Below are 18,595 nucleotides of genomic sequence, written 5' to 3' on the forward strand. Positions count from 1 at the left end.
TATATATATATATATATATATATATATATTACTCTTCTCTTAGTTATATTAATTAACTCTTAATTAGCACATTTCCACTCGATTAACAATTTTAGGATTAGAGTAAAATTAACCACTGTCAATACCATTATCTATTAATTTTATCATCATCATCATTGATTTTACATTTTTAGATTATCTAACTTTATCACCAAAAAAAAAAAAAAAAAACTTTTTAGATTGGACTTAGCTTGAATTTAGTGCTTATGTGCACTAGACACAATCTTTGCCCTTTTAAACTATTCCAAATCATAACCACTCCTTTTGCCCCTTTGAGATAATAACTTAATATTTTTTTATATCAATTATAATTATGAAAATAATAAAATGATTTGCCGCAAAAAAAAAAAAATTTCAAATTTTAATTATCATTATTATATAATATTTTTGTGTAATTAATTAAGTTCGTGAGTCAACAGTCAAACAATGATTTCTTGAGTTGTGGCACACAAATTTGGTTTGACTTCTAATAAAATTTCAGGACACTTTATCATTTATACCATCCAATTTTACAATACTTCCATTTCCCAAACTTCTATTTTTATTAAAATATTATTTTTTAATCTTTCTTTACTATTTTTTTCTAACTGAATCTTTTGTTTTCCTAGGCTTTCCAACAGCTTTTTTTTTCCTCTCTTTCTCCTTCAACCTTTAACACCAGCTCAACACACAAAGCCACACACAGACCCATCGGAACAAAAACCCAGAAAAACCCAAGCCACCACTGCCCACTGTCCACTGCTCACCAAAATCCCACCGGAACAAAAACCCATACTAATAAAAAAAAAAAAAAAAACCCATCGGAAACCCAGAATAACCAGCCACTTCAGCCACAACCCAACCACAACAAAGCCACACACACACAAACACAAACCATCAACAGAGCCACACAAACCAGGCCGCCGATCAACAAACCCACCACCCAAGCCACTGATCAAACCATCAACGGCCACCACCCAAGCCACCGATCAGCAAACCCAAACCACCGATCAACAAACCCACACCCAGGCCGTCGAAATACCCAAAAATCGTCATCGGAGCCACCATCGGAGCTACCGATGATCCACCCAAACGATCCACCCACCGATCAACGGATCCACCATTTCAAACCCACCGATCAACCGATCCCAGCCCAATGATTCAAACCCAGCTCGCCGATCCACGCTAATCCAACCTCCAACCTCAAAAATCCAAAACCCAGCACCGGTGCAACGAGAGAGAGGCAGGCCGTGCGATGAGAGATGAAGGAGTGGCCGTGTGAGATGGGTGAGAAATTTCAGAGATGGGTGAGAAATTTTGGCAATGATGCTTCGGAGAGGAGAGAGCAGATGGAGGGAGAGAGCAGATGTAGAAAGAGAAGGAAGAGTGAGAAGAGAGGAGAAAAAATGAGAGGGATGAGAGAGAAATTTCGGTTGAAATAGGAGGATTATAATATTATTAATTTTTTACAATTCTGTGAACAGTATAATTCTATGTTTAGAATTGTACTGTAGCAGTATTGCAAAAAAATTTGCAATATTGCTGTTTACAATTTCCTGATGCAATAGTTTTTTAGGTGTAAAATGCTAAATTTCTCTTAGATATAGCATTAGCATTTCCTAATGCTAATGCTCTAAAGATCAAACTGAAAACCATACAAAATTGGGAGAGGGGGGAATCATGTGTAGATTTTACCAAACAATTAAAGGTAGTAAAAGGAAATCATGTAACTAGAATTTCACAAATAGTGAAAATTAAGGGGCAAATTTTTATAATTCAAAAATTATAAAATGTACCAAAATAATTCATATAAAAATACTCTTCAAGATCATCTATCATGTACATATTACCAAAAATCAATTTTCATTTACTCAAAAAAACAAATTGCATGATTGACACGCTAATTTGAAAATATATCTTACTCAAAGACCAATCAGGTGATTTAGAAAATGAATCATCATGGTTTCTAGCATAATTGTGTATGTTAAAAAGTAATCGAGAAGAAAAAATTACCTAAAATTTCTTGAAGAACGCTGTCACTCTAGATCCTTGACATGCAAGTTCCAGTGGACTTTCTTCAAGCATCAAGTACTGGCGTTGGCAATAAATAATTGAAGAATTCTTAAAATGCCTTCAAAATTGATAATAGGTGAACAAAAGAAAATGGATGGTTTGTTTGGCAAATAAGAGATTAAGAGAGGGAGATATGGTGCCTAGCTAAGGAGCCTGAGTAATGGCTTTATATCATTTAATTGCATAGGAAAAAGTGACAATGTTGCGCTGTCATGAATGAGCGAGACACTGGGCAATAAGTTTAAACTGCATGCAAGTTTGACATGCGAAGTGTCTCGATATGTGAAATGAGTAAGTAAAAGTGATTGCTTATATCACCTCTCCTTATAAGGGGCTCACAATAACATAGATGAGATTACTTTTATAAATGAGGATTCTTTGTTGAAAATAATGCTTTTTCAAAGAAGGGAACAACTTAAATTTAAGGAATTGTTGACATTGATCACTGGAATAACATATAACTCATTAGAGATAATATATCCAGGCTGAATTTTTATTACATTTTTTTATAAACAAAATTTTGGAGTGAAGTTTCATTTGGGAAAAGTTTTACTTCCATGGGAATTCACTCAAATTGGCCAAACTTTTCTACACACTTATGCCCATAACAACTATCTTGGCAATAAAATCTTGCCTAGACTTATAATGAGGCATTTTATTAGCCAGTTGGAAATTTTCCAATTTCCATATGTAGATATATGTCAATAAATTCTGAATTTTAATACAATTTCTCAATTATGGAGAGAAAACATAGTTGCGTATTTTTCGCCGTGTACTTATGCATTTAGTAAAGTTACTTGTTTATCTTCTTGTTTGAATGTCTATCTTACTAGAAGGATAAGTTCTAGCAGTTTTAGGTATGCAACTCCATATGATTTCTTATGTAATAATGAAATAGGGCCCTCATAACATATAAATTTCATGAATAGAATGACTAGTTACATTTCAAGATGTAAAGTTGTTCTTACAATTTTAAGCAATATAGGATTTTAACTATTAATAAATAAAAAATATCAAATCAAATGTTATCTTGTTCTGCAATAATTTATTTGAGGGATTAAAAAAAATTAATTTGTCTTAAACAAATTGTGAGGGTGATTTCCTATGTTTAAAATAATTAGAAAATGCCACTTGATTCCTTAAAAAATAAAAATAAAAGGGCTATTGATTGAGTTTAATGATTTATAGTTTGTATAAAATTATCAATATCAGTAATGAAATATTATAATATTAGTGCTCTTATATATCCTAATGCCACTTCCCACTACCCTCTCCCCTTTTATGAAAAATATTGCTGAAAATACGTAATTTATTTAGCTATATAGTCTTTTCCGAAACTCGATTTTGCCAAAATTCAATTCCAAGTGAAACTTAATTTTGCCAAACTCTAGTTCCATCCATGCAAGTGCCATACAATTTAAGGTCAAGTTAAAATCGAGTTAAAAATAAAATTTACACAAAACTCGTTTGGTAAATCAAGTTTCACTTAAAACTCAATTTTGAAAAAATCGAGTTTAAAAAGAGACTACATAATAACTAAATAACTTAAAAATACTTTTTAGTAATATAATTTGCAAAAAAGTTAATATTTGGCACACCAAAAAAAAGAAAAAGAAAACCAAAATAGGGCAACTCACTTTTTGATGTCACCCGTACACGGCCTTAACTTCGCTTGCGCTTATCTTTTTCCAACTCTCTAATTTTTTTTTATTAACAAAAAAAAAAAAAAACAAAGGGCGCCAAATATCCCCGCGAAATTTGAATAAAAATAAAAACAAATAATTAATTAAAACACAACCATTTTCTCATTAAAAAAAAACAACAACAACCATTTTAGCCGCTTACGTTTTTTTTACACACACAGAGACATAGACAGAGAGATGTAATGGACAATTCAGACCCAGAGGTTCAAGTTGTATCTAATTCTCAGGTTAATCCAAATGTTTATTTTTCTTTAATTACTTGCACTTTTTTATTTTTTGGGTTTGGTTCCTGAGATTGTATAGTACAAGAAAATGAAGTGCTTTGGAGCCTTTGTAAGTTGTAACAAGTAAAGGGTTGGAGTGGTTTTTTGTAACATTTTAAGATTTCTTGTCTTGTCCCACAATTTCTCTGCAACCAAAGGCTCTAACTTTTTCATTTTTTGGGTGTTAGGTACTGGGTTCTTCTTGCTCACTCTCACTTCCATCTGGTATGTATTACTTTGCTTTATCTAGATTCTGCAATTCTTAATTACTGTCTGGTTGCTAAGAAAATAGATATAAAGAAAGAAATGAGACATGGGTATCTCTTATTTCCAGGTTTCCTTTCTATTTTTGTTGTGTTTACTCGGCAGCTAGACAGAAAGTGTGAAAATCTTATCCAATTTGTGGTGAAAGATTGTGACTTTTTGATTTGTTTCTGTGTTGGTCTTTTTGTGGGTTGTATCAGAGCCTCCTGATATTAGAAACTGGTTTTCAAGCTATGAATATGAGTCTCCTGTGCTGGACTTGAATCACAATTTTGTCGATTCTGTTTCTAAAGAAAGTGAATTTGTGAAAAATGAATTGGTTATCAATGAGAGTGGAGGAGGAAAAGAAGTAAATCCTGGTGGAACTGGGAAAAGAGATCAAGAGTCTGTGAAATGTAGCAGCTTTTTTGGAAATGATAAACACGAAAGCCAGTCTTTTAGTAAGGTAATTCTTCCTTGATCTCCCTTTTAAAAATGAAATTCACATTATTTTCTATACTGAGCTAAGTTATGATCTGGTTTTAGACTTAAGAGAGTTTAATCTAGTAGCACAATCATGATTTTGGTATTTAGCTGTGTTGTATTGTACCACTGCAACTATGTTCCATAACTTTGAAAACTGTATCACATCTAGAATTTGGAACAAGATTATGGATATTTGTCTTATTTCAACAACCCCCACCCTCCTCCTCTCACATTGGGCAGGCCTTGTAGAGTAGGGCATAAATGATCTAACAGGCTAGGGCCATCATATGCAAATTTATTATTTGGGCAGCTGTTTACCACCTCAAGGTGCAGAGCAATGATCGAATACATGGGGGTGCTTTATTAACTGAGGAAAAGCTAATTAAAGGAATAAAGAAAGATGGTATAACAAGGGTGGAATTTGCAGGTCACAGATAATGGCCTCAGCCTAAATAAGATCATGTGCTCCAATTGGGTTTTCTATCTTTCTTTCTTTGTGTCAGTCAATAGCTAAGGCCTTGTTGGAGGAATAAACCATCGTAATAAGTAATTGAGTCCATTTCAGGCGTCTCTGTTTTCCTTCTTATGGTTTCACTGTAATGCTGGGCAGCTCTAGCTTTTAATGTCATGTATTGTATTGTGATCCTGGCCTGGTTGTGATACAGCATAGTTTTGTATTCTTCTGTACTTTTAATAAAAGCTCATCTGATTCACTAAACAAAAAATTTCTTTTTGCAGCTTGCAGATTCATTGCACTCAACTTCACTCCTTTCTGGTGTGTACTGTTTCTCCCACAAATTATACTATATGAAACATTATCTTAATATCTTTGTATGCTTTTCTTGTGTTAAGGTTACAGTACTTTATGCTTTTTTCAAATGGAATGATTACTTATATATATATATATATAATAGAATTGAAATCCTGTAAAATGCTTGGCTGCTGGAGGAGTCTCAGGAACATAATGAAAATTTGAAATACACTCATTCTCTTGCACAGCGATTTATAAGTAGTTAAATTTAAGTAGAAAAATCCAATTCAAGTAAGAAATAAGTGGTTGATTTGTTTTTGTTTCTTGATCTGTTAGAGCCCCCTGACATCAGAAACTGGTTTTCAAGCTATGTGTACAATTCTCCTGTACTGGGTACAAATGATTTTGGAGATTCCCTTTCTAAAGAAATTGAATGTGAGAATGATGAGTTTGATATTGAAGAGACCGACTTGGAAAAAGAGGAGACATTGGGGGAATACAGCAAAAGTAAAAATAGAGGTGAAGTGATTATTAGTGAGAAGATGCACTCAAATGGCTTTGTAAAATCTAACAGTTGTTTTATGAACAATGAAAAGAAAGAACGGTCTTCAAGAGAGGTACTCTTTATCCATCTCTATATCCTTCTAGTTGTTCATCCATCCCCTTAAGTTTCATCTAATTACAAAAATTTATAGTTCACAATAACTCTGATTAATAAAGATGTCTATTATGGCTTTTGGCTTTTAAGACTATGACTTAGTGGCACAATTGTGACTAGACTATGTTGTATCGTACCATTGCAACTATGTTCCATAACACTGAAAACTGCATCACATCTAGGATTTGGAAGAAGATCATGGATCTTTGTCTTATTTCAACCCCCCCTCCCCCCTCCTCCCCCCCTCCTTTCACATTGGGTAGGCCTTGTGGAGTGGGGCATAAATGATATAACAGGTTAGGACCATCATATCCAAATTTATTATTTGGGCAGCTGTTTATAACCTCAAGGTGCAGAAGAATGCTCGAATAAATGGGGGTGCTTTATTAACTGAGGAGAAGCTAATTAAAGGAATAAAGAAAGATGATAAAACAAGGGTGGAATTTGCTAGTCACAGATAATGGCCTCAGCCTAAATAAGATCAAGTGCTCCAATTGGGGTCTCTATCTTTCTGTTATTTGAGTCAGTCAATAGCTAAGGCCATGTTGGAGGATTAAATTATCGTAATAAGTAGTTGAGTCCATTTCAAGCGTCTCTGTTTTCCTTCTTATGGTTTCACTGTAATGCTGGGCAGCTCTAGCTTTTAATGTCTGTGTTGTATTGTGATCCTGGCCTGGTTGTGATACAGAATAGTTTTGTATTCTTCTGTAATTTTCAATAAAAGCTCATCTGATTCACCAAACAAAAAAATTCTTGTTGCAGGTTGCAGATTCATTGCACTCAACTTCACTCCTTTCTGGTGTGTATTGCTTCTCCCACAAGTTGTACTATTTGAAATATTATCTTAGAATCTTTGTATACTTTCCTTGCGTTAAGGTTACAGCCCTTCTTGCCCTTTTTTTAATGGAATGATTACACACACACACACACACACACGTATATATATCTCCTGTAAAATGCTTGGCTGATGAGTGGTTGATTTGTTTTTGTTTCTTGATCTGTTAGAGCCCCCTGACATCAGAAACTGGTTTTCAAGCTATGTGTACGATTCTCCTGTACTGGGTACAAATGATTTTGGAGATTCCCTTTCTAAAGAAATTGAATGTGAGAATGATGAGTTTGATATTGAAGAGACTGACTTGGAAAAAGAGGAGACATTGGGGGAATACAGCAAAAGTAAAAATAGAGGTGAAGTGAATATCGGTGAGAAGTTGCACTCAAATGGCTTTGTAAAATCTAACAGTTGTTTTATGAATAATGAACAGAAAGAGCAGTCTTCAAGAGAGGTACTCTTTATCCATCTCTATGTCCTTCTAGTTGTTCATCCCTTCCCTTATGTTTCATCTAATTACAAAAATTTATAGTTCACATTAACTCTGATTAATAAAGATGTCTATTATGGCTTTTAAGACCATGACATAGTGGCACAATTGTTACTAGAGTTACCAGATCTTTTATTATTCTGCTGTATCTTAAATCAAAAGTACTTGAAGAAACAAAGTCTAATTATCAGATGATAGTTTCTTTTCTGTAGTGTTCCTGCTCCACCCTTCCCCCTCTTAAAATTAGATGGAATTTTTATATTTGTAAAAGGTAGGAGTGTTTGTTGGCTTTGTTATCTCATTCCATGCTTTTATGTTTGCAATTTATAGGGTGACAATAGGCTTAGAGGGAATGAAAATGCATCTTCTCAAAAGAATTCGTCTTTTGAACAAAGCTTGAACTTTAAAATAAAGCAAAACCATGGAGGTAGGCCAACCAAAGATGTATCAAGCTTGAATGATGAAGATTCTCGAAGTAAGAATGAGCAACCCCAAAAAATTCATTGTCTGCCACTGGATATCAGAACTTCAGGCAGTGGTGATAGAAAATCTCCAAAACGCTTGATTCATAGTAGGGGTGCCATACAGGAGTGCTCTGAAGTGAAGGTCAAAACAGAAGATGTGGAGTGTGTGTCCCCTGAAAGCAAGTCAAAGTTAAATCTAGTCAATGGAATTGCAATGACAAAATCAACTCATGGACGCAGTGGCAAGGAAAATGCAGAAAATATTTCAGAAAATGGTTTTGTTGCAACAAGGAAGATGAGCTTAACAAGGACAAACGATGAGAATTCCTTTAAAAGCACAAAAGGGTTAACTAAAGGGACAGTTCCTTCAGCAGGTGGAAATGTTGGGGTCGTAAAAAGAAAGGTCTTAACAGAAACAACCAATTTCCAACACTCTGATGCAATGGCGGTTACTGGGAAATGGCGGTGTCCTCAAAAGAGTAAGCCGAACCTAGGACCTCCTTTGAAGCAACTTCGACTAGAGCAATGGGTTCGCAGGGTGTGAAAACTTCATATGAAGAAATCTTGGATACTTAGGGAGACTTCAATCCTCTCTCAGCAAATCCTTGATCAGTCAGCAGGTGAAATTATTTGATACTACAGATGGCTGCTTGTCACCTCATTGATTTGCTTGATCCTTACATATGAGCAAAGGATAAATAAGGATATTCGCATGTAGGTTGCTACTTGCTAATCATCTGAATATCACAAATTTGTGTCATGTCATGTGCCTTTAATGGAGGAGATCAATATTATTAATATCTAATATCAAGCAAGGGTTGTTTCAGTGTACATTTCTATAGAATTTGTTCTACATACTTCGAACTTTGGAGGGCATCATTGTTGCTAGGAAATTTGTGTATTGAAATTCTTTTTGTTACAAAATAAACAATAAAAACCAGAAAGAAAAAGACCGAAAGATAGAAAAATTGGAATTTTTTTCTAATTAATCTTAAATATCAAACAATTTTGTTAGTTGTCACATTTCAAAAAAATCTAGGAAACTAGCATCTCTCGAGTGTCTAAAACTCGAGTTTTAAGATAAAACTTGAGTTTTTAGTCTTGATTTGTAAGTGGTTGCATTTAACGTGGAAGAAATTCCATATGGAACTTGAGTTTTTAAGACTTGAGTTCCACCATTTAATTTCCCTTCTGTTTGTTCTTTTTGGTCCACCCAGCGTTCTTCTCCAGCAAGCGTCTCTTCATTCTTCTTAGGCGTTGTAGATCGTCCACCCAGTGTCTGTTCTTCTTCAACCAGATTGTATTCCTCTGTTCTTCTGAGCTCCAGATCGTTTCAAATCATTTTCCCTCTTCCTCTGTTCTTCTTCAAATCTGTTCTTCTTCAAGTCTTCAAAGCTGTTCTTCCCCGACAAAAAATGAGTCTCAAAGACTCGGTTTTGCTTTTTAGAACTCGAGTTTATAAGACTTGAGATCTATGTGGCGTCATACTTCCAACTCAGCAAGTGGGAATTGAGTTTTTAAGTCTTAAGTTTTAGACTGAAATCGAGTCTATAAAACTCGAGATGCTAGTTTGTAAAATTTTTCCAAATGCCCATTAACTTATTATATTTTTTCCCCTCACTATACTAGCTTGCAAATTACCTCGAAAAATTGAGATGCAAGGTATCAATCCTCATTCATTTAACTAATAATGTAGATGTTTATACATTGGATAAAATGCATTAATATGACAATTAGAACTCTTATGTTGATGCACTAATAAGATCAACCCCCCCCCCCCCCCTCTTTTTTCCCAACTAGTACATAAATTTTGATACTGTGCCAAATAGACACTTCTGTTCTGTTAGTAGTTCCGTCAATACTCAATAGACTCAAGGGCGGCAAAAATCTTTTTTTAGTTTTAACCGCTCATCTAACCCCTGGAGGTTGAGGGCGATGAAGTCCTTATATCCACAGTCGTCCCCCTCCATCAATTTGCTCCCTTTGGAGAAGTCCTTATATCTCTCTTCAACGTCTGAGCAGAGATTGTACAAGGTGGTCATGGATTTTTATTTTTACGGCAATTTGGTCTTTTGAGTGCAAGGAGAAGAAGTTTGTGGGTTTTGCCGGTTGTTTATTTGTTTGTTTGTTAGTTTTTTTTTTTTTTTTTTAATAATAATTTTTTAAAATTTTATTTGGTTTTTCAAAATGATTTGGTTATAATTTATATAGCCTCTAAAATATGTAGGTTTTTTTTTTTTAACTTGATTTTCTAAAAGTTGAGTTTCAATGTGGAACTCTATTTTACCAAAGTCAAGTTCCATGCAATCACTAAATTGCATAGATCTCAACTTTAGTGAAATTGAGTTATAATTTGAATTTGATTTTGAGTATCAAAAAGAGGCTACATAATTAAGTAATCAAAAAAAAAAAAATGCAAATATCCAATTAATGAAATCATCCACAAAAAAGACTAAAGTTGAAAGAAAAAAAAAAAAAGAAATGTGAGGTTCTAATTTTTAATCATTAAACTCGAAATTAAATTATAATTGTATAACGAAGACTCAAAAAATTTACTTGTATTAGTGAATTTTGGCTACCAAATTTTACCAGTAGGTAACAAAAAATTATTTACCAAATATGTAATTATTAAAAATAAACTAAAACAAGAAAAAAGAAAAAAACAACATAAAGAAATAACCTCAGAAGTAAAACACTAAAAATTATTTATCAAAAATCTAATTATGATTTCAAATGTGTTTCCACACCATGATGATTCCTCTCTTCTTTGACTCTTACCTCATTTTCTTCCTCCCGTCACCTCCTTTGTCTCTCTTCCTCTCCTTTTTCACCTATTAGATTGCTTCTTCCCTATGTCTTTGTCACTCACCACCTTAAGATTGTGCTTTGGTTCTTTGATGTTCCTAAGAGCACCATGATAAATATGCAACGGAAGAATAAGATTTAGCCTTATGGTAAGAGTTTGATCAATGAGAGTTTGCTTCTCTTGCCCAATTTGCAAAATTTCTTCCCAAGTTGATCAAAATTTACAATCTGATTAACCCAAAAATTTACAATTTGACAATTGTTGTTGTTGTGGCAACAAAGCTAGCTAGTTATTTCCCAGAAATAGATCAAGTTTGGATGAATCAAACTAAGATTTTGGTTTAGTTTGCCTTAATTTATATAGATTTGGTAATATTTAATTTAATTTATATCATGCGGGTGTTTGGTATCAAAAAAAGTGTATAAAAGTAATGGGAAGTTGGACCTTTGAAATTTTTATTGTTGTGAAGTGGAGGAGAGTGGATCAAACAATTGAGATTTGGGCAGGTGGGAGAAATTAAAAAAAAAAAAAATTATTTAAATAGATTTTTTATTATAAAAAATGTATTATTTTATTTTATTTTATTTTTAGTTTAATTAAATAGAAAAAAAAATTCTTTAAATGCCACAAACATTAAACGACGTCGTTTTCAGGGTGTAAACTGTAAACTGAAACATCTCCAACAATGGATAGAAGTAACAGAGTGGCAGCGTTATCAAAGATGATCTCTCCCCCACACTGCTCTCACAATATTCTCCACACGCTAAAAACTCTGAGTCTCAACAAAATTCTCGTTGAAATTTTCCAATCCAAAAAAAAATGGTTGTAGTTTTCAGGGTCTTAGCGAGGTCTGTAACCCATAATTGTTTGAAAAAATCGAAACCCAATCAACAATCGCTAAGCTTGACAACAAGTTTCACTTCCAATCCCCACACATGGCGGTTTCAGAGTCTCAGAACTCTCATTTTGGAGTCCACAACTTCCGAATCGGTCAAACTGAACAGACTCTCCGACCCAGATTCTGGTAACTTACTCATAAAACTTTAAAACTCGACAAGCTTACGTTTTGGCTTTTGAAACTACAAACCCACTTGAGTTTGTGTGTGTATCTGTGTTTTTAAGAATACCCATTTGAGATTTTTGTATGTATTAGGAATTGTGGAGCTCAAGTTGGAGAGACCAGGAGCTAAGAATGCTATTGGGAGGGACATGCTAAGAGGGTTACAGCAGACCTTTGATGCAATTGAAAAGGACCACTCTGCTAATGTTGTCATGATTTGCAGTTCAGTTCCAAAGGTGTTCTGTGCAGGGGCTGATTTGAAGGTAATATTATTGAAGTTATCAACTTGGGTTTTTTGGGAATGGAACTTAATGTAATGTAATTGGACTACTGTTGCAGGGAAAGTCTTTTTGTTTGTTTGTTTGGAATTTTAAGAGGAAGAAGGATAAAGGGTCATTTAAGGATGTGACAAATTGTATTTTATTGTAATTGTAATTATAATTATCATATGGGTTCAATCGCGTATGGGTACAGGAGTTGTGTTTATCTACAATGAAAGAATAATTATTATATAGGCAATGTGTTCCAAAGCAGTATACTGGTGGATCGGTATCTTTGCTATTGTGAATTGCTTTGAAAATTGGTTGGAAAGTGAAAAATCTCCAATCATAAGTTTAGATAAGGTTATTACTATTATTATTATTATAAAGATTTAGGTAACTAAAAATAAAGTACTACATGTTTAGCTGACAAAACCATGATCTGTACACATTTTCATGTTGAATGGGGTTTTTAATAATAACTCAGTTTACTAGGTCCAGTCAGATAAAGGCTTATAGTTATAGATGTTTTGCTGCTTTTCATGAGAAAATAGTGACCCGTAGAAGGACCATGGTATGAAATACAATCTAAAAAACAAGGGTGTTGTTGGGGGAGGAGGGAGATAGTTCTGGATGGGAAGAGTTTATGAGGACTGAGACGTTTTGTCAACTGCTAGCAAGGTCTTTAAAAAATGTACATTTCTTAGATGGTTGCTTTTTTAGTCTTTTCAGGATTTTTAGCCCTTTTTTCTTCCTAAGGCTATGCTTGAAACCTGTGCAGTGGCAGGGAGATTAACTAGCAAAGAACATTAATATGGTACCTTTGAAAAACCATATAGATGTTCTTTCCTCATAAATTCTGAGGTTCCCTTTAACTCCTATGCTGTACATTATTTGAGGCATTTTTATATCTTAAATCCTGTTAAATCTGTTGACTGAAATTTATGATACAAAGTGGTTTTAATGCTATTTTCAGCTAGTAAGCTGTTGAAGTTTCTGTTGTAAATGATTAACGTGTTAGTGCAAATCATGAATACCACGAGAACCATCACTATATCTTATTATGTAACTAACCTGTTTCGGTTTTATGTCTTGGCATCAAGTGTTTGATCTCATGCTTCTAATTATGCTTGTGTTATTATTATTAATTTTTCCATTGCTAAGACCGTATTCACACACTGGTATCATACACGTGCTTGACAGTCCTGCTGTTAATTGGGTTGGCAGGAGCGCAGGACAATGGATCCCTCAGAGGTTCATTTTTTTGTCAAATCGCTTCGCTTGACGTTCTCATTTTTAGAGGTTAGTCCTTATCCTAGTTCCGTTGCTATCAAATTTGGCACTGTAACAAATGGCACATGAAATGTCTCTAACACTTGACTCCAATCACTTCCAATGATCGGGATTTCGTTTAAGGCTGGGTCATGTTTGAGCCTCAGATTCCCTTCAATTAAGCTTCAAGACTGGATTTGTGCTCTAATCCGCTTACCAGAGAGTTCCAACTGCCGAAATTCTGGTTATATTCCTTTTGGAATTCTGAAGTATCTTATCTAGTCATTCTTGTGCCATAAGTTTACAATGTTAACTGACATTTATAAACCCATGTTTTTGCATGAATATTCTGTCTACATTTTGGACTTAAACAGTTGACTAAATTACAATTTACAACAGTAGTTTGGGGTAATTTTGGTTTTTCTCCTTAAAGTTTCAAAATTTGGATACATTCCCCCTAACATTACATATTTTTTGGATGTAAGTCTTCCATTCATCTGCTGTGATGAGGTGTTCATTAGGTGCCAATTTAACTCAAAATAACGTAGTTTTATAGATCCAAATTTTGAAATTTCTAGTGGTAAAATCAAAATTACTCCAAATGTTAAGGGTGTAAATTGCAATTTAGTCAAAATAATATCTGACATGACTTTAATAATGTTCTAAACGACATTGTTTTGAGCTTAGTTGGCACTTAATAGACACCCCATCACTGCTCATTAATGGAAGAACTTGAATCCAAACGATACTTAAAGTTAAGGGGATGGATCCAAAATTTCAAACTTTAGGAAGGAAAAATCAAAATTACCCCAAATTTTAAGGGTGCAAATTACAATTTAGTCTAAACGGTGTTTTCCAAATTGATTTTATCATGCTGTAGTTTTCACTCTTGCTCTCACTGTATGTTATGTTACTTGCACTCATATTCCGACTTGCATACTTTATGCCATTTCTCCATATATATGTTAGCTCCTTGTAAGATGTGATATGATGTCTTTCATAACCACTTCTTTCTTTTCCATGAATACTCAAACGAGTTTCTTTACCTTGAACACTGACATTTTTTACTTGAATACGTTTTATCCAGGCACTTCATGTGCCTTCTATCGCTGTTATTGAAGGAGCAGCATTGGGTGGTGGACTAGAAATGGCTCTATCATGTGATCTTCGGATATGTGGTAGTTCTAGATTTATAAACATTTGAATTAATTCTAATATGTCCACTGAGATTCTTGCTGCTTGCATGTCCTGATCATTTCCCATCTTGGATGGCTCAGGAGAAGATGCAGTTTTAGGCTTGCCAGAAACGGGACTTGCTATAATCCCTGGGTGTGTAGAATGTTTAATAAATCTCATTTGTATCTAATCAGATTGATAATTAAATTTAGGGAATGACATCATTTATTTAGTTTGACTATTTTGGAGAGGCTACTTTCTGTATTAATATTATTTAGTGACATTTCATCCCTTCACAAATCCTGGCTTTCAACAGGGCAGGTGGGACGCAACGACTTCCTAGATTGGTTGGAAAAGCAGTAGCAAAGGAGCTTATATACACTGGTCGTAAGATTTGTGGCAGAGATGCAATGTCCATGGGTATGTATGATCGGGTGCTGCTTTGTTTTTGTCCCATATTTAGTTACAGAAGTGTGTGCTATGCTGCAGGTCTTGTTAATTACTGTGTTCCTGCTGGTGAAGCTCATATAAAGGCACTTGAAATTGCTCGGGATATAAATCAGAAGGTAAAAGTTTCTCTATCCTAATCTAATATGTAATAATAGTTGTCTCCTGTATAACAACAATGCAGTTGTGTGAAATTACTTATCAAAAAAAAAAAAAAAAACAACAATGCAGTTGTGTGAAATTAGTTTTAAGCAACCATATCATGAATTCGCTGACAGGACTTTTTTGTTGTTGTGATTTAATTAAATGTCCATGTGTTGATCATTATGATTATTGAAGAAATGAATCATTGATACAATGCTTAGGATTTGTGGTTAACGAGAATCTAGCTAATTTAGAGCATGTACTGAACTACTTACCATTATTGTTAATTGTCCAAGAAGCAACATTTGTAATTCTTGTTCATGCTTGGCACTTGGCACATAATACTATTTTGATAATCCATTTCTATGGTAGCTACAACTTTTTAAGTATTTATAAATTTAGGCATGGATGAAAATTCCATGAATTCCAATCTTTAGCTAATCTCAAATGTATATTGGCCAAAAAAAAAGAAGCTAATCTTAAATGTAAGGTTACAAATATGTTTTTCATGATAGGCACTGCACTAATCGAGCTGCATCAATGTTCCTCTATTTTTTCACCCTTCTACCTGGAAAAATATTCAATACTCCAAGATTAATGCTCCCCCTCCTATCACATAAATGGTAGGTCCCACTATGAATTTGATTAGTAGAACTTATTATTATGTGAGAGAAGGGAGCATTAATCCCGGAGTATTGAATAAATTTTTTTTTTTCAAAAAGCAAGAGCTTCTATATTGTATGCTTTAGGACTAATAAAACTCCTTTATGATTTGTACTGATGATAGAAAATGTATAACATGTTCGAAATTAGTACTTGAGCCCAAAAACTACGCAAACTTTTGTTGGACCAAGACAGAATTGTGCATGATTCTTTCACAATCAAATTGACACGTAATATTCTCAACAGGGTCCAATAGCAATAAGAATGGCAAAAAGAGCCATTAACGAGGGACTTGAGATTGATATGGCATCAGCCTTAACATTGGAAGAAGAGTGCTACGAGCAGCTACTGAACACAAAAGATCGCCTGGAAGGCTTGGCAGCATTTGCTGAGAAGCGGAAGCCAAGGTATAATGGTGAATAAAAAGAAATGAATTCTGGTAATGACCTACATCTGAACAAGTTAGTGTCTTTGGTTTAATTTTCTCATCAAGTTATTTTTTTGGCCCTATGAGAGAAACCCTTAAGTTAGAGACTTAGATTTCTGTAAAATAAAAGCCAGCATACACCTTGTATGTCCCACTCATTTGAAGATAATTGGAAATTTTCAGTGGCCAAGAGCCTTGTAGCTCAATGGCATTGTTTGGTTATCTCCATGGAGAGAACTTTGGTTGAAAAACCACCACCCCACCCCTTGTTTTCGGGGAAAAAAATAAGGAAAATTTCAAGTGGGACATTGGTTCAGAAGCTGTGTACATTTGAGATGGCCTACTTTTTATCAACAGTGGCACAATAAAATTAGCCCCTCAGGTTTGGACCTGAATGTAAATTTACCATGCATAATCCAACTCGTTAAAGTCACTCTTTCTTTTGCCGTAACTGCCAATTTTTATTTTTAGGAAGCACAAATTCTCCACTTTTGTACTTATTAAAAAAAAAAGAATTCTCCACTTTTGCCCATGTATCCATATTTAATACGTATTCATACTGGATACCTTTGATATACTTCTGCATGTGTGTCCCAACTTTATTTTTTGGGGGAAAAAAAATGTTGATATGTCTGGGATGTGATTGGGATGTGGCCTTGATACGTTCGTAACCAACTCGTCAATGGCGAGAAATAGCCCAAACTCTTTTTTTTAGATATTGGTTTCAATGTTAAACACTTAGAGCATTCCCATTAAGGATGCTAAAAATGCTAAAAGCTAAAATTTACCACCAACACACAAAAATACCCGATACATCAAAGATTTCAAATGCCTAAATTTTACCACCAACACATTTATGCTACAGTGAGCTGTTATCAAACAGCTCACTGTAGCATAAATGTTAAACTAAATATATATATATATATATATATTTTATTCCCAACGGTCACTTTTCTCTTCTTTCTTCTCTCCCCTCTCTCACTTTCCTCTTCTCTCTTTCCCGTAGCTTCTGTTTCTTTCTATTTTACGGTTTGAGCTCCTCCCCTCCAAGGTTCGTCGGTCTGGAACTTCAAAAAAGCCCAAATGCCATTGGACACGAAATCCACTTCGCCTTCAGAGTGTTGCCGCTAATATGGAGGTAGAGCTTGACGGCGGGGTGATTTGATTTTGTGGGTCTGGGTTCATGGGTCTCTGACCGGCGTGGGTCTCTGATTAGCGTGATGGTTGTTGGAATTGTGGTGGTTGGTGGCTGGCCACCTCACTTGACTCCGACTAAGCCAATTCACTCGCAGCCTCACTCGCAGGTATGGATTAGGCCATAAGCAATGGCATTGATGTGCTTTTGCTCTCTCGCAATGGTTGTTTTTCTTTTTACCTTTTCCGATTGTTGGTGGTGATGAGGTTGTGGGTTTGAGTTTGTGATTTTGGTGGGTTGAATTTCTTTTTCTTTTTTCGATTGTTGGTGGTGATGAGGTTGTGGGTTTGTGATTTGGTTATGATTTTGGTAGATGGTGGTCATGGTTGTGGGTGGTGGTGAGAGTGGTAGTTGTTGTAGCTATGGTGGCACAGGGTTGGTTTTAATTTTTTTTGTTTTCGATGGTGGTGGCCGGCAGCGGCTAGCTGTGGGTGTGGGTTTGCAAAGAAAGTGGTTTGTTTTCAGAGAAAGGGAGAGACACAGATAAGAAGAGAGAGAAAGAAACATACAGAGAATAAAAAAATAATATTTAAATGAAGTAAAAAAAAAATAGAATTTTTGATGTATGATGTATTATAAAGTGAGGTGTTAAAAGCTAAAAAGTAGTGTTTTGAGATGGTAAATGCTAAAAATTTTGACTCCCTTGATGGGAATGCTCTTATCTAGTTTTTATTTATTTATTTATTTTTGGAGAAAAGGTTATCTTTTATTTACCCTTTTGGATTTTGGTTTGTATTCTAAACATTATTAAAAGGCTATGGGTTAACTTTATTATCCATTATTGTTCTGAAGTTGATACATGCTTAGCAATGATGTAATTATTCAGTATTCCGAGAGCATAATAGTGGGTCCTATTATGAATTTAATTAGTGGGATCCACTATTATGTAAGAGAAGGGAGCACACATATAATGTGCTCTTGAAACATTGAATAATTACTCCTTTAAAATGTTTGGCAATATATAATAAATAATTAATACATGGATCCCACCATGTATCCCACTATATTGTATCCAAGTTTTTGAGGAATTATCCATTCTATACCCACAACCCACGTTGTCGCAAGTCTTCAGTCTTCTTATTTTTCGCTTTATCGGTCTTCTTATTCTTTGCTTTGTTTGCTCCTTTTGTTGTTGCTTCTCCCTACACCCCAGGTTCTCCACCC

The 18,595-nt window shown here is 34.6% G+C and overlaps 2 protein-coding genes across 4 annotated transcripts; both read left to right on the forward strand.

The window, feature by feature from the left end:
- The first annotated feature begins 3,907 nt into the window (after positions 1 to 3,907).
- On the forward strand, positions 3,908 to 8,812 carry LOC115970732. 3 transcript variants are annotated; one of them, XM_031090329.1, is made up of 8 exons: positions 3,908 to 4,021; positions 4,246 to 4,282; positions 4,522 to 4,766; positions 5,525 to 5,561; positions 5,874 to 6,154; positions 6,946 to 6,994; positions 7,201 to 7,481; positions 7,848 to 8,812. In XM_031090329.1, the coding sequence occupies exons 1-8, from the start codon at positions 3,977 to 3,979 to the stop codon at positions 8,523 to 8,525; spliced, it is 1,653 nt and encodes a 550-aa protein (XP_030946189.1). In that variant the 5' UTR covers positions 3,908 to 3,976; the 3' UTR covers positions 8,526 to 8,812. The 3 variants fall into 3 exon arrangements, with proteins under 3 accessions (XP_030946189.1, XP_030946191.1, XP_030946192.1); XM_031090331.1 differs by having other exon boundaries at positions 6,958 to 6,994; XM_031090332.1 differs by lacking the exons at positions 5,525 to 5,561; positions 5,874 to 6,154 and having other exon boundaries at positions 6,958 to 6,994.
- Positions 8,813 to 11,464: 2,652 nt separating this feature from the next.
- Positions 11,465 to 16,552, forward strand: LOC115972459 (probable enoyl-CoA hydratase 2, mitochondrial). The gene is made up of 8 exons (XM_031092754.1): positions 11,465 to 11,811; positions 11,941 to 12,110; positions 13,335 to 13,409; positions 14,467 to 14,557; positions 14,657 to 14,708; positions 14,872 to 14,975; positions 15,045 to 15,121; positions 16,056 to 16,552. Exons 1-8 carry the CDS (start codon positions 11,607 to 11,609, stop codon positions 16,230 to 16,232), a joined length of 951 nt encoding a protein of 316 aa, XP_030948614.1. The 5' UTR covers positions 11,465 to 11,606; the 3' UTR covers positions 16,233 to 16,552.
- Positions 16,553 to 18,595: the final 2,043 nt, after the last annotated feature.

The sequence above is a fragment of the Quercus lobata genome, chromosome 12 (genome assembly GCF_001633185.2).
Source record: "Quercus lobata isolate SW786 chromosome 12, ValleyOak3.0 Primary Assembly, whole genome shotgun sequence".
NCBI classification, from domain to species: Eukaryota; Viridiplantae; Streptophyta; class Magnoliopsida; order Fagales; family Fagaceae; genus Quercus; species Quercus lobata.